Source organism: Tyto alba, unplaced genomic scaffold (assembly GCF_018691265.1).
Source record: "Tyto alba isolate M040663 unplaced genomic scaffold, T.alba_DEE_v4.0 Super-Scaffold_11, whole genome shotgun sequence".
Classification (NCBI taxonomy): domain Eukaryota; kingdom Metazoa; phylum Chordata; class Aves; order Strigiformes; family Tytonidae; genus Tyto; species Tyto alba.
In genome coordinates this window covers 6,943,451-6,959,071 of record NW_024881273.1, presented here as the reverse complement: position 1 = coordinate 6,959,071, position 15,621 = coordinate 6,943,451, and the positions used below count along the sequence as shown (strand labels likewise).

At 42.4% G+C, this 15,621-nt stretch overlaps 1 protein-coding gene across 1 annotated transcript; it reads left to right on the top strand.

The window, feature by feature from the left end:
- Positions 1–4,248: 4,248 nt before the first annotated feature.
- On the top strand, positions 4,249–12,297 carry SET (SET nuclear proto-oncogene). The gene is made up of 8 exons (XM_033011978.2): positions 4,249–4,622; positions 6,080–6,137; positions 7,142–7,284; positions 8,006–8,109; positions 8,297–8,410; positions 10,003–10,173; positions 10,274–10,420; positions 11,387–12,297. The coding sequence occupies exons 1-8, from the start codon at positions 4,550–4,552 to the stop codon at positions 11,408–11,410; spliced, it is 834 nt and encodes a 277-aa protein (XP_032867869.2). The 5' UTR covers positions 4,249–4,549; the 3' UTR covers positions 11,411–12,297.
- The last annotated feature ends 3,324 nt before the right edge of the window (positions 12,298–15,621 follow it).

Genomic DNA, 15,621 nt, shown 5'->3' with positions numbered 1-15,621 from the left:
CAAGTACAAGCTTATGTGTGCTTGAGATGTTGTGCAGCCTTCAACTAACCGGTGTACTCTGTAATTTATAAGCTTTCATATACTCTACAAAATATTGTTTTGCACTCCAAGGGGGAATCTTTGTTCCTAATACAGAGCCCAAGTCTGCAAGTTCTTTGTGGAAGACCACGCTCCCAGCATAGATGTACAGTTGTTAAGAAGTCAGATGCTTTTCAGTAGTGGTAAAATGATCCTTGTTTTATATTTCTCTACAATAGTTTCTGTAAAGACTGTGAGATTCTTTGGGATGGAAGACTACAAGAACGTAAGCTGCTATTAATTATACTGACTTGCATAATTCTATGTATGCCCATTTTGCATTGCAGAAATACTTAGAAGGAAACATACTCTTATTTCTTTTTCACACATCATTGCATTGTATTTGAGAGGATTTAGCACATTTTCTGATTTCACTTGCCAAATCAGGGGTTCGTGTTTAAAATTTACAGCTGAATTCACATTCCAGAAACTAAGCATGATTACCAATTACATCTCTTTCTTGTAGTAACATACCTAACTAAGGAAAGAAATATTGGGACATCTGAACTTTTACATCAAGGAGCAAGTACAAGATTATCTTTACAAAGAAACTCTGTTCATTCAATTCTTGAGGAAAAATGTGCAGTTACTGCTACACTCTGTGTAAACTGTAAGGCCATTAATCATTATCAGCTGTTGCCAAGTCCCCCATATATCCCAAATATACATAAAGGAAAACTAACACAAATTTTCTTCATTTGTCTAGCAAAGTCATTGCCATCTGGCAGGCTGCAAAGATCTAACCCCCTTATTCGTCAACACCAGAGTACTCATGTACTGAGTCTGAAAGATGCTACATACAGTATGGTTTTACAACTTGAACTGTGCAACCTGAAGTTCAAACAAAATCAGGAATACGAACTGTAACATGGAAGAAAAAGAACTATTTGTGATATAGGCAGTATAGCTACTTCATTTAGGAAAAAATGTTACTGTTCTATTATACTGGATGTAATCAGAGCTGAGAAAGGTCTTGCAAGAAGATGAGAGAAGGAGGACATCATCTTCTCTAAATACATTCACACGCACACCCTGTATCATAGGATTAGAACTGTACACTTTAAACCGTCAACAGCTATTCAAGGACTAAAACTGCCTTAGAGATTAGTTATAGATAGTGAAAAATAGTAGAAGTGAAGGGAGGTAACTGACTATTTATCAATTAAACCTCTAAGTATTCATTATCTTTTGTTATAGTATCAGGGATATTAAACACAGTTATATATTAGGCCTAAGCATTGCATGGGATTTCTGAAAATCTTGTGTAACAGCAGGTAACTCATGTAACAACAAGGCTTTATACCACCTAGATACAATTTTCCTTCCTTGGTAATGAAACTACATAGGGTCTGGGGTACCTACACTGAGGAACAGTTTCAGACCGAGATGAGAGTTGTGCTGCTACTTGTTGCTTCACAAATATTTGAGTCATGTTCCTCCTGAGCATACATGTTAACAATGCAGCAAGAACAAACAGTAAATCAATTCAGCTGCAAAAGCCGCTGGGTGCTCTCCTCTGATCCTTCCTAGGGCTGAAAAACGACTTTAACTCAGTGGCTTAGTTTTACTTCTTAATTTTTCTGTAAAGCAAGGAGGAGAGCGCAGAGAGGGCATCATTCTGTGAACTGTTGTCAAATTCTTTGAGCCAAACCCCAGAAGCATGTAAGCACCTGTTGTTTTGAGACCTTTTATGAAACACTCAGAAGTTAGACCAGAGTTGAACTGTATAAACAATGCTCTATTTTGAAAAACAGAAAATACAGGCTGTTAAAGCAACAGTACCTGGTCTGTTGGAGTGAAAGGATGTATAATTGGAGAAGTATTGATGTTACTGTAACTTCCTCAGTTCTCTTCCTGCTAGAAAAGAGTTAGGACAAAAGGTTTATTAGGAAGCTGGGAACAACACATCACCAACACTAACTATTGAAGAAATAAAGAAAAAAAAAAAAAGTAACTATGTGAAAGAACACTACTTCCTCCCCCCAAAATTGAACTCTGGTTTCTCTTTTTGCATGAAAGCATAGATTTGTATTTTGTGTCTCAAAATTAAACATATTTTAAAAGTCTTTATTTTAATATATATATTTAATAGATATACTCTTATTCATAATAGCTAGTTTTAGGGTAGGATAAACAGATCATGGAAATGTTTTTAACAGTACAGCAGTTAAAATTAATGATTACTTGACTTTAGGTACATCAGTGGATCACCTTAATCATGTACTTCAAGAATACCGAGTAATTCATAAACTAAACAAGGGATTCTAGTAGAGAGCAGGCAAATGCCGCTCGCATCATCATGTTCCTGCTTGGAACTAGCTTTCACACATATGGCCTGTATTTTCAAATTATAGACCTTCAAAGGCTGATCTAGAGAAAGACAATAGTACATTACAAGTGAGAAAAGAGGCAAAAAAAATATCAAGCAGATACAACTGCATAGCAAAGAGACTCAAAGGAAAATGAATGAAGAAAACCAAGCCACACACAAGCTTACCTTGCCTGAATGTGAAGATATCCATATTAATTGATCTTGGGAGATGCAGACATAAGTTATCTCACTGTGATGGGCTTCAGGAAGGCCTTGAGACATCCCTCTTGGGAAGGATTTAATCTTGCATTTATAAAGTTGTGATGCTTTGCTTACCTTTTGTGCCCAGCAGTTAAGAGAGCTCATTGCTGTATGTGAAAGCATAGGACTATCAGAGGGCAGCTCCTCTTCTGCTGTTTGCACGGGGAAGGATGATACAAACTGTGGACACGCAGCAGCAGTTGTGGGTAGCAATGGACACACGGACATAGATGGTGGGAAGTGACAGCTGGGAATACAAAAGAAAAAGCAATTGGGATTTGGAAGCAACAGGTGGGAGTGGGAATCAGAAAACTATAGTTAAGACCTCTGAGAAGGCAGGAACTAATCCAGGCCTTGTTGAGTAAGTCCACTGTAAGGGCAACTTGAAGAGGAGACAAAAAAGGAAACAAGCAAGGAAAATACGATAATATTGTGTGACTGGAAAACAAACACAACAGACAAGTTCCTACATCAGTGCTGTACTTTTTTCTTAGCCTGATCTGTAACGTAATATTCATCTGTGAATGACATGCTGCATACTTTGGTAGAAAAGAGTGGCTCTGGCTGTTACTTTAAGAGCGAAACAGAGCTAGCTGTAGCTGTGAAACTGCAATGAGCTCTTCCATGACAGGTGGACAGGAAAGGGACAAAAGAGTTATTTAAAGTCTGCTTGCTCTTGGTGCAGTGGCAGGTGTGTTGGCAGACGGCTGGGCTCAATGACCTTCTAGAGTTGTGCTCCCACATTAACCCAGTGTGCTGGATGTGACTGACAGGGCCTCTGTGCCCTTAAAATGTAACATCTGAAGTTATTGCTTTGGGTCATGTTCCAGCTAAGGGAGGCAGTGCAGGGAGATGGGGGGTCGCCGTGTCCCCAGGGCACGGCAGGGTGGAAACACCACGTCACCTCACGCAACACCTGCAGGCACAGGAGGTGCTGGGGCTGGGCCAGAGGGGCCGCCTCAGGCAGGGGGGACCGTTCAGCGCTGCAGCTGTTTCAGAACCATTTGATGATCGGTGGTCCCAACTGCCAACCCCCGCCCTCCCTGTTTTCCCCCGGGGGCCCTCGGCCACCCCCACGCGAGGAGAGGGACCGCGTCTCTCCACACACTGAGGGGACGCGCGGACCTCGACCTGCGGTGCTCACAGCGGAGGGCGCGCGGCCACGTGCGCGCGAAGCAACGGCCGCGGCGCGCGCACGCATGCGCGCTCCCCCACGCACACCTGCGCGCGCCACCGCCCTACTCTCTCTTCCCCCCCCCCGCCCTTCTCCCGCCTCTCGCGCCGTCCTCTGTGTCTCCGCGCCCAGCCCCGCCCTCCGCTCCCTCCCGCCAATGGGTGCCCAGCGTGGAGTGGTCGACGGGGGCGGGGCTTGCCGAGCGCCCTCTTTGCGGCTGCGCGCGGGCCGCCCGCGGCGGAGAGGCGGTTCCCGCGCCTGCGCAGAACGCTGCGCTCAGCCTCTCTCCAGGAGGGGAGCGGAACGCGCCTGCGCCTTCCGGCGCTCGCTCCCTCAGCGCCCCGGAGGGGGGCTTGGTGCGCCTGCGCGTTGCGGCCGCCGTTTCCCCCTCCCTCCCTCCCAGTGCCCCTGGGGGGGGCTGCTGCGCATGCGCGCCGCGCTGCCCGCCCCTCGCCAGCAGCAGCAGGAGGAGGCGGCGGTGGTGGTGATTCTGGCTGTGGGGAGCGTGAGGCAGAGCGAGTGCCGCTGCCGCCCGCTGTTATCCGGGAGCCCTAGGTCCGGGCGGAGGGAGGCCGGAGCGCCCCGGAGGCGGAGGGAGCCAGAGCGGCGGTGGCAGCAGCGGCAGCAGCGGCAAGCAGGAGGAGTCTGTGCCCGGCCCCCCCCCCCCTCCGCTCAGTCCCGTTACAGCCCCCCCTCCCTTCGCGCTCCGCTCCGCAGCCACCAACATGTCGGCGCCGGCGGCCAAAGTCAGTAAGAAGGAGCTGAACTCCAACCACGATGGGGCCGACGAGACCTCAGGTGAGGGCGCGCCGGGGGCGGGAAGGGAATGGCGGCAGCCGCCGAGGCCTCCGCCTCGCACCGCGCCGCACCGACCGCCATTTTCCCCAGCCACACGGGCCGCGGCCGGGCCGGAGGCGGGAAGAGCGCGGGGTCGGCCGGGCGGATGTGCAGGCCCCAGCGGCAGCAGGAGGAGGCCATGTTAGCGCCCTTTTGTCTCCGCTCCCCGGCCCGGCCTCCTTCCCCACGGGCGCAGGCGGGGCCGGGCGGGGGGCGCTGCGGCCTTGGCGGAGCAGCGGGACCCCCCCCGCTCCCCCTCCCGGAGCAGCATCCGCGGAGCCTCATTGTGCTCCGCCGCCGCCATGATGCTTCGCCGCCTCCTGGGCTCGGCGCCGCCGCGGCCGCGTGGTGCTGCCCCGCCGGGCGGGGATGGAGCGGCGCCGGCTCCGCCGCCGGGGCCTGCCCGCCCGGGGAGCCACGCGGTGCGGCGATGGAGCCGTCCACGCCGTCCCCACGTGCGATCGCGGCAGCCTCGCAGTTTTGAAAGGTCGCCGCGCCTTGGGTTTCCTCCCGGCCGCCGCCGCGGAAGGGGCGCAGCGCTCTCGCTCCTTCCTCCTTCCATCAAGTCCGGCCGTCGCGCCCCGCCGTGCCCGCGCCCGCTTTTGAGCTCCGGTCATGCACGTGTTCTCCGTACCCGGCCGCCTTCTCCGTCTTGGGGAGGGGGCAGCGCATCCCCCCGCGCAACCAGGGAGCGGGGAGAGCTGTTCCCTAACGCGGGCTGAGCAGTGCGGGAAACTTACCGGGGGAGGAGTGAGCGTGCTGCACTGCTCCAGCGACTTCCCGCTGCCGTTCATTCATCTCCCAGCGCGATAGGTAAACAGTCCTCCCGTAACCCAGACCTTTGCCGGGCTTTGTCGAGGGTAACTTCCGACTAGAAAATACCTGCCAAACGGCGACTGGAAAGTCTTTTCTAGTTGTAACCGCCTTTCTGAACGGTTTTCTCTTTTTCTTTTTTTTTTTTTTTTTTTTTTTTTTTTTCCCCCCGGTTTTTAGAAGGTGTCATGTTCTCAGTTAAGCTGTGTCTATTGATATTTCTGTCCACTCTGAATTCTTTGGCATTCCTTCAAATGTCCTGGTCTTAGCAAATACGACTTGTGCCTTTTTAATTAAATTGTTGTTATTTGTCATGATTGACTTATCATTTAAGTTGACTTATAAAACTGTAGGGAAATGTGAGCTGTGGTTTCTAGAGTTAAACCCATTTCAAGTACCATTCTGTCAAACTTTTTGGCACTTCAGCCATAGTACACCCTGGAAGCTGCTGAAGCTTTTGAGGCCTGGTAACACTTAGGACATTTAATAGAAATATCTGTGTACTTCTGAAGTAGATGACTAGAAAAAGTCTTAAGCAAAAACCCCGGGTGATTTGTCAGACTTGAGAATGAAGGGATTTTGATGAATTTTTGCTTGTTTTTCAGAAAAAGAGCAACAGGAAGCAATTGAACACATTGATGAAGTACAAAATGAAATAGACAGGTAAAAAAACTTCTAAAGTGTTTTAGTAGAAATTAAAATGTAACTTTGAAAAATAAAAATACGTAGTAAAATAAGCACTTGGTAGTAGTTTTCACTCTGTCTAAACTGCCACGATCTACTTGTGTTTTGACATGATTTACATGTAAGAAGTATTTGTGTATGATAAAAAAATTTGAAGTAGTATTCTGTTTTCTTGTTTAATTATGTGTAATTAAAAAGGTAGAACTTGAGTTTAAAGTTTTTAATTAACTGTGATCATTTTGATAGAAGAAATCTATTTCATACTGTTTGTTCAAGTACTGTGTGTTCTGTTTTGCAGTATTTTCATGCTTGTAAGCAGAACCAAAAACATGGTTGAAAAGTTAGCTTTTATTATACTTTTTTAAAATTATATATTCATTTGCTCATAGAATAATATGTAGAAAGTGTCACTGAAACATTAGTTTCATATGCCAGAACTCTCTGTGGGTTCTCTGTCAACATTCACCTGGTCTTATCTGCATGCACACTGTCCTGCAAAGACTGCAGGTGACAACTGAGACTCTGCCTTTTTACAAAATGAATCAATTAAATGTTTTGTCTTCAGATTTTACTTGTGTGGAGTACAAAAGTGCTTTGCTGTAGCTCGCCTGCCTGCTCAAAAGTTATAAAGAGCAGGTGATAGTGTTATGTGTTACCCATCTTCAGGTCTTTTGCAAACAAAATGTTTAAGAGGTAAAATACTACTTTGCTTTGCATAACTAAGGGTCTGTCCCTTATGTAATGCTGCAATACATACAATGTGTTTAGAATGTTTCATTAAAATCGGTGAGATTGCTTCTAGTAGTATGTTTCTTAAAAGTTGATACTGGTTTGGGCCTCATTTTTTGTTTGACATCGCATTTGTGGAATATGGCAGACTAGTCTGGTCAGACCCATGCAGTTTTTAGCTAACTACTGATCATGCATTTTTAAATTTCATTTCTCTCTCTCTCCTGTGGTTAATGTGGCTCTTCCTATTACAGACTGAATGAACAAGCCAGTGAGGAAATTTTGAAAGTAGAACAGAAATATAACAAACTCCGCCAACCATTCTTCCAGAAGAGGTCAGAATTGATCGCCAAAATCCCAAATTTCTGGGTAACAACATTTGTCAACCACCCACAAGGTATATTCTTAATATCCCTTTTTTTTTTCTATAAACTCAGTGTTTGCTTGCATGTTATATGAGTATCTTGCAGCTCTGAGGGTTTTTGAGAATTGTTGCTGGGCATACGTTTAAACAGAAACCCGCTTCATAAGCTAACATTTCCTTTTTGTCCTACGGTGCATTTTATAAGCTTTTTGTTTCTTGTATTTGTTAACCAAAGGAACATCTTGTTCACTAAAATCCCATGTTGGTTTTCTCTCTGCAGTTTAAATGACAAGTTTCCCACTTTTTTTAGATAATTGGATCCTTAAAAAAAAACAACCAACCAAACAAACAAAACCACCACTAAAACTATTCTAGTTTGTTGGTTGTTTTTTTTTAACTGGAGGTGAACTCAGGAGTCTTGACAATGGACTTTGAGAGGACAAAACAAGTTTGTAGACTGTTTAGATTGCGCAAATTACATGTGCGAATGTGTTTCAGAGAGAAGGGTAGATGTATGCAGCTTTTGCTGCTCTTTAATGTTGGACTACAACAAGCAAACAATGTTTGCACCTCAGCAACTGCAAATCACACAAATGCTAATAGTCTGTTGGCTGGTAACTCAAAAAAAATGGCCTGCAAGAACTTGACTTGGACTCTGCTTTTGAGATCTTACTTGCTATCAATTTACTCTATTTCATCTCTGTGATACACATTTCATAGCCTTGTTAATGTGGGATTCCTAATTCTGTTTTAGTATCTGCACTGCTGGGAGAAGAAGATGAGGAAGCACTGCATTATTTGACCAGAGTTGAGGTGACAGAATTTGAAGACATCAAATCAGGTTACAGAATAGATTTTGTAAGTACTTTAAATAATTCCTTCACTTGGTGATTTTTTCTGAGTTTTTTTGAATATAATCACACATTGGGTTGTAGTTTGTAACTTAATCTTTTCAGGTATCCATTTAGTCCATTCATTACCAGGTTTGACTTGGCATGTGTCTTTACATTGTGTGGGTTCTAATTCTTTGCTTTCAACTCTGCAGTATTTTGATGAGAATCCATACTTTGAAAATAAAGTTCTCTCCAAAGAGTTTCACCTCAATGAAAGTGGAGACCCATCTTCAAAATCAACTGAGATCAAATGGAAATCTGGAAAGGTGTGTATGTGCATTGGGGAAAGATGATTGCTGCTCTTTGTGATACCATCATTTTCATGGTGTTCATTTTATTCTTTTGAATTGAAACTGTCTCCCTTCCCCTCTCAACCCTCTTTCCAATTCTCTACATACATAGTTCATGCCTCCCCTGTAGGGTTCGGAATACCACATTTAAATGGAGATCTGTAGTGAATTCTCTTGCTCAGTTCAGCACCACCATTAAAACAGTGAAAGTACAAGTATGACCAGATGGAGGGATTAACAAGTGCATTAGCTTGTCTCTTTGGCATGGATCTAGAATCTGTGTTTTGTTGTTTGCTTAAGATAACTGCTAAATTAAGAATTGTGAGGACAGCATGGTTTTGAGGGGTCCTATAGGCACCTATAGTGTATGATTTTGGTTGATTTTCAGTTGGTTGTTTTTTTCTTTTTCTCAACTTTGTTTCCAGATACCACATCGTTGGAGAAGTTGCAGCCACGAAATAATGTGGGCATGTCTTTCATCCAGACAGTATTCAGACATAATAATTTCCTGTAGTTAGTTTCTGTAAAAGTTGGGAGTGCTTTCATGTGAAGATTTTGAAATGAGTATTTAAAAGTAGAACTGAGGATTGCAGTTAAGTCACTGCTTGTTTTGTCACTCTCAGACCGAGAGGAAAACGTAAACTTTTTTAATTGAGAAATAGAACTTTTCCTCTTGTATCAGAAGTTACAGTCCAGTACAAACTAGCCAAATGATCTTTACAACATACCACAAAATCAATGTGAATTCTGGTATTGTTCTTCATTAAACAGTCTAAACCTATAAATGTGATTCTATCAAGAAAACATACTAGAAGTTTTGAGTTACCGTATGAGCAAAGAAAGAATGGATTTAAATAGTGGATAGTAGTTTTCAGACTTTGCAGAAAGTCTGTTGCAAACTTAGTGAACTTCTGGGATAACATAGTAGATACAGGAGTTATGTGTATTTTTGTGACCATATGTTTTAGCAGTTTGTATGTGTTTTTTTTTTTTTTTTCACTTAGTACAAAAGATGGACTTCATAGTAGGAAATCTTAGGATGAGAAGGCAATTCTTTTTCTCAAGTTAAAGACAGAGCTTAGAGGTGTGGAGACTGGAGTGTTTCTTAAATTGTGTGTATGTAGTAGTCACAGCATTTTAGCTACAATTACTGCTACTCTGAGTAGCATGTAGCCATTGTAAGATCTTTTAAGTTCAGTATGTCATTAAACGCTTGTACTTGCGCTTCCCTGTGATAAGGAACCATAAATCAAATGCAAGATCCTGTGAATTTGCAGTGTTTTGGTGGAGGTCATTAAAAGAAACGTGGTTTTACTGTTTTCCAGTGTTCTTGAGAATGCAGTCTTTTTCTGTGAGTTTCAAAAGATTGTTAAACACTTCTCCCTACTTGTGGTTGTTCAGACAAGTACGTTTCTAAATGGTGCTTATTAAAAAAAATAAATAATAATAAAAAAACCAACCAAACAAACAAAAAAAAAAAAAAAAAAACAAAAAAACAAAAAAACAAGCCAACCCCAAACCATATACAGAGACCACTTCTCTAGGGAACGTCTTAACTTTCTTTTCAGGATCTGACAAAACGTTCAAGCCAGACACAGAACAAAGCCAGTAGGAAGAGGCAGCATGAAGAGCCAGAAAGCTTCTTTACCTGGTTCACTGACCACTCTGATGCAGGGGCTGATGAACTAGGAGAAGTCATCAAGGACGACATCTGGCCAAATCCCTTACAGTACTACTTGGTAAGTACAGCACGGAGTTGTTGATCCACACCCATAAAAGCACTGTTCAAGTGAAAGAGAGTTTGATCACTGTAGTTAATGTTGCATCTGTGTCTTTAAGGTTCCTGATATGGATGATGAAGAAGGGGAGGGAGAGGAGGATGATGATGACGATGAAGAGGAAGAAGGATTGGAGGATATTGATGAAGAAGGAGATGAAGATGAGGGGGAGGAAGATGAAGACGATGATGAGGGAGAGGAAGGAGAGGTGAGTAATCTTACTCCTTATGCCTTCCATCTTTGGTGTATGAGAATCAAAATAAATTATAAGAGGGATCTTGTAAGAATACTGAGCCATTGCTACAAAAGTAAAATAGTTCTTTTCTGTACAGTCACTGACAAGGTGTTTGGAGGGGGGAAGCAGAACTGTTACTACCTTAACTTGTGGAGTGGTTTCAGTGTAGCAGTAAGTATGTTTGTGTATATAAGAGAGAGTGCAAATAAGTAACTTCAGTAAATTTGTAAAGGTGGTGCTTTAGAAGAACTAGGATATTAGCATAACAAAATTCTTAATTAGCGAACATTCTAGCAAGGCTTTACTTGTAAATAACTTCTGTTGATATATCCAGCTCTGTCCTCCCACCTGTTGGCTTATTTCTGCTTATGCCCAGCTTAGATAAGACTCTGTGGACTCAGGAATTAGAAATTTTCTTTAGTTGCAAGTAGGATTCCAGGGACAGCATTAAGGGTGTTGGTAAGTTAAAGTTTAGAATGTCTTTGTTTTTTGTAATTGGGTGTGGTGTGTCTGAATTTCAGCAGCAAAAAAACTACTTGTACTGAGATCGGACGACTGTTGTGGGCACCAGAGTACCAGGCTCCACTATGTAACCTAGAATTTAGCATCTGAAAGCTGAAGCATTTTTCTCTTCAGAGTTTAAAACAAGGGGAAAAAAGATGACCCCTTTGATTTCTAAACATCAGTGTTTGTAGTGATTCTAAGTCACGGTAGTTTTTCAAGCCTGATGTTTTTTCATTGGGGCATCCAGTTATTAACTGATTTTTATGTATGGCAAGCATTACTACTCCTTAGTGAAGCAGGCAAGAGAGATCATCATACAGCATGCTATAAATAACTCTGTAGGGTAGCAAAACATTCTGGTTATTGCATTTGAAACTTCGTGCTATCTGAAGTTTAGTGATCAGATTGTTTTAATTGTTGCTTATGTTTCAACAGGAGGATGAAGGAGAAGATGACTAATTGAACACTGATGGATTCCAAACCCCCTTTTTACCTTTTTAATTTTTCTCCAGTCCCTGGGAGCAAGTTGCTGTCTTTTTTTTCTTGTGCTCAGTCGCCTTGTTCTCTTGAGGTCTATTTTTCTCTCCTCTACACCATGGTTCACAATTTATTTTGGGGGAAATACCTTGAGCAGAATACAGTGGAAAAGAATCTACCAGTTTCTGTTTCAAGTTCATTTTTATCCCTTTCTGTCTCAAAACAAAAACTGTTTATGGAATCAACACACCATGTTCTGTGGGAAAAAAGAAAACCTTCTGCTCCCTTCACTCTGCTGGAAGCTGAAGAGTGCTAGGCCCCTGTGTAGTAGTGCATAGAATCTAGCTTTTTTCCTTCTTTCTCTGTATATTGGGCTCAGAGATTACACTGTGTCTCTATGTGAATATGGACAGTTAGCATTTACCAACATGTATCTGTCTACTTTCTCTTGTTTAAAAAAAAAGAAAAAATTAAAAAAAAAAAAAATGGGGTTATAGAAGGTCAGCCGGGGTGGGTTTCAGATGTTTGGGTGGGTTAAGTGGGCATTTTGACAACATGGCTTCTTCTCCTTTGGCATGTTTAATTGTGATGTTTAACAAACATCCTTGCAGTTTAAGATGACACTTTTAAAATAAAATCTTCTCCTAATGACGACTTTGAGCCCTGCCACTTGATGGAGAATCAGCAGAACCTGTAGGATCTTATTTGGAATTGACATTCTCTATTGTAATTTTGTTCTTGTTTATTTTTAAATTCTTTTTTTTTTTTTTTTTTTTTTTGTTTCACTGGAAAGGAAAGAAAGATGCTCAGTTTTAAACGTTAAAGTGTACAAGTTGCTTTGTTACAATAAAACTAAATGTGTACACAAAGGGACTGGTTGGTCTTCACTGAAAGAAACAGTTTTAATATCCTGTTTTGAACTTGCTTGTAGTTTCTTGACATTTTTGGGGGCATTTGGTCAGTATTTATGTAGTGCAATGCAACCTTGTGGTTGTGTGGACTGATAATCTGTTCATTTAGTCTCCACTATTTCAGTACTTGTAAAATGTTTCCTTTGGTAGTTACTACTGCACACTCCATTTCTTGAATTACCTAACTGGGTAAGACAGGGCTGTAGGTACACATGCCTTGTGTGAAGACAGGTTTATAGTCACGTTTTTTTAAAAAGAAAAATCACCTGATTCCTAGATTTATTTTTTTTTAAGTAATAACTTGCAGTACTGTATCTCCGGTAATTCAGTTTGCATCAAAACGTCATGCAAGCTCAGAATAAAAAGACCAGGAGGTCTTATAAGAAGATTTGGGTCTTTTTGTAAGTCATTTCAGTTGAAAATAAATCTTAAGTGCAAGCTAATTTGGGGGCTATTTCAAAGAGCAAGATTAGCGAAGCATGTGTATAAAAAGTTGCTACTTTCCTGCTTTCTTTCCTTGGTAGCAGCATGTATATATGCTTTAGATATACTGTACTCTTTCATTTTAAGAGCCTGCATTTGAGTAGCTTTTAACAATTTCACATAGAGTTTGTTGGTACTGGTATTCCACAGAGTGTAATGAAAGTTGTTTTAACATGCTGTGCTTTTGAAATATTTAAAAAAATGTTGTATCAGCTAATCTAAAATTCAAACAGCTAGTTCTCTTTGGATGTGTAGAAAAAAACCTGTCTTCTGGGAAGACTTGCTGTTGTATTCTCTGATTCCTTTTCCTCACAGAATTTGCTATAGTCAAATTCGGCTTTCTTTTGATGCTTAAGAATACACTTAGCAGAACAAGATTAATGTCTGTGAGACATGCCCAAATAACGTGTGTGGAGGAAACATTCTGTAAGTGTCTGGTTCAGCTTGTATTCAATCTAGTTATCAAAGACAAGACAACGTCCAGTCTGCATGTGATCAATGCAAAAATAAGGCAACTGTTTATTTCAACAAAAGCTTCTGCCCTGATTCTACTTGCAGAGCAAAGTAAAATGTTAATTGGTAACGGTTTCTTACCATGTAGAGAGAGAAGGAACAAAACATGAAGTCTATAAATTTTAGATTCTCTTTCATTCAATTCCTTTTTGTTGTAAGATTGAAAACCGCTTCCTGTTGTGGTAGAGGGTTGATGTGCTATTACTTGCCATGATGCCTCGTTACTTAATTTTTATGTAGTCCTAATTGATTGTAGTTGTTCAAGGAAAATACTTTTTTCCTAGTCTTTATTGCTTTAAGAAAAATATTGTGCCATTGTTGTTACACCCCTGTTGGTTACTAGCAGAAAACCTGTAAAAACTGTTTTGAAAGTAATCAAAGCTTCAGGTTCTATAAAGTCAAATACCATGAACAAGAAATGAGAAGTGAATAATTAAATGGTACTTCTGAGATTTTTCTTGCATGTTCTTTTGGATTTTACAGGTTGCCAAAACACTCTTGCTACTGTACTGAAAAAACTGAATTTCCTGTGAAACAAGGGTTTACTCCTGGCCCTGCCTAAAAAGTAAACTAACATGCTAAAAGAATAAACCATATTTGTTAAGTGTAATTTTTTTTTTTTCTAGCAATGGAAATGAGTAGGGATTAACACATTTCTCTGCAAGGCTGAAGAAATGTTACAGATGGCCATCATGTGCTCATGACTGTTCACTTAATGGCTAATTTGGCTGAATATATGTAATGGGTGTCCATTTCTACCTGATTTAATTTGTATATGCATATAAAGAGCATTTAAAGGTAGATGTCCACCTTGGATAAGAATGGGAGATTCATTCTTATTAAATACCTGTCTGTATCTCATTAATTCCCCACTGCTGCTTGAGCTGCTCACATCCAGTTAATCCTGCTGAGTGAAATTTGTCACAGGTAGAAGCTGAATTCAGGCTTTGTGGCCTGAATTTCCAGAGTTAGACTACAGAGTTGGCAGCAATTTAATAAGATGAAGCTACTATGCTGGGGCTGTATGATTTAAATGACTCAAAGGTTATTTTTAAGTTTTAAGTTTAATGGCTATAAAATGGAATCTTTTGTCTGTAATTTATAGTGCCAAAGGAAAGCAAATACATCCATGTGTGTAAATACAGTTAGAAAGGTTTGGGCTTTTTTAAACAGATTATCTGTGTGCTTACTCATACTTGTCAACATAGTTTTTGTCCCTGTAAACAAGCATTATCTGAATCAATTTCTTAGTCATTTATGCCGTTTTCTTGAATCTGTAAGCTTTTCTTTGTACCACACTCTAAACCAGGCGCATAACAACAGTACTTTGTTTATTGGATACTGTTCCTGAATTTTGAAGCCATGCTTTTTTTTTTTTTTTTAAGATATTGAAATCAATGAAATAATTTCTGATGTACCTTCAAGATATCCTTCTGTTTGAAGGAATTAAAGTACATTTAACTGTTACTTGATGTTACCATTTCTAAGACTCTTTTTAAAAATAATCAATTCCCCACTCAGCCTTGTCTTTCACATGAGAGGTTGATTGTGCTTGTTTCTCTCATAGATATCAGGTGCCCAGTGTGATAAGAGTGACTGGAGGTCACAAGTGACTCTGGAACAAACTGCTTGCTTCCTCTGGGGAACAGATTTATGCTTAATCTCTTGCTCTCCCTCTCCTGGATTAGAAAATGGAAACTTGTAAGACTTTTTCTCTTGACCATCACCTTCTCAGGGAATGTACGCTAGTGAAGGGAGGCTGTCAGCCGTAACTCCTGGTCCCTGCTCGGCAGCTGCCCCCAGAGCCGGGGCGATGCCTCCTCTGTCCCCAGGCCCAGCCGGCTCCCCTGGGTCCGGCTCTGGGCGGCTGCCCTGACCCGGGAGCTGCAGCTGCTCCTGCCAGGTTGCCTGTAGCACCCGGTGCGGGCGGTAGCATCGCTCCCCCTGGGGGCTCCCGCCTGCCGACCCGGGAGGGAGATTCCCTGGCCGGGAAGCAGCGTGAAACGGGAGAGTTGGCCAAAGTGAAAGGCAGAGGGGTTCGGGAAGCAAGGGCACCTTTCCACTGCGCTTTCCCCACCCCGGCTTTTAGCGCTGGTGTGTAACCTCGAACAAAACGGTGAGAGGTTTCCCTGGAGCCGGACAATTCCCTTCTCGGTTTAGCGCAGGGCAGGGCTTGCCTTAACTGCAGCACCCCCTCCGCGAGGCTCCTACACAGCCCGATCCCGGGAGCGGCTCGGAAACCGCAGCCTGCCTGCCCGGCTTCCCCCCGGGCCGCTCACACGCTGC

Excerpts from the sequence above, each read along its gene's own strand:
- SET (XM_033011978.2), top strand. The coding sequence starts at position 4,550 with ATGTCGGCGCCGGCGGCCAAAGTCAGTAAGAAGGAGCTGAACTCCAAC. Across the intron at positions 7,285-8,005 it reads ATTTGTCAACCACCCACAAG|TATCTGCACTGCTGGGAGAA; the intron begins GTATATTCTTAA and ends ATTCTGTTTTAG. Across the intron at positions 10,174-10,273 it reads ATCCCTTACAGTACTACTTG|GTTCCTGATATGGATGATGA; the intron begins GTAAGTACAGCA and ends TGTGTCTTTAAG.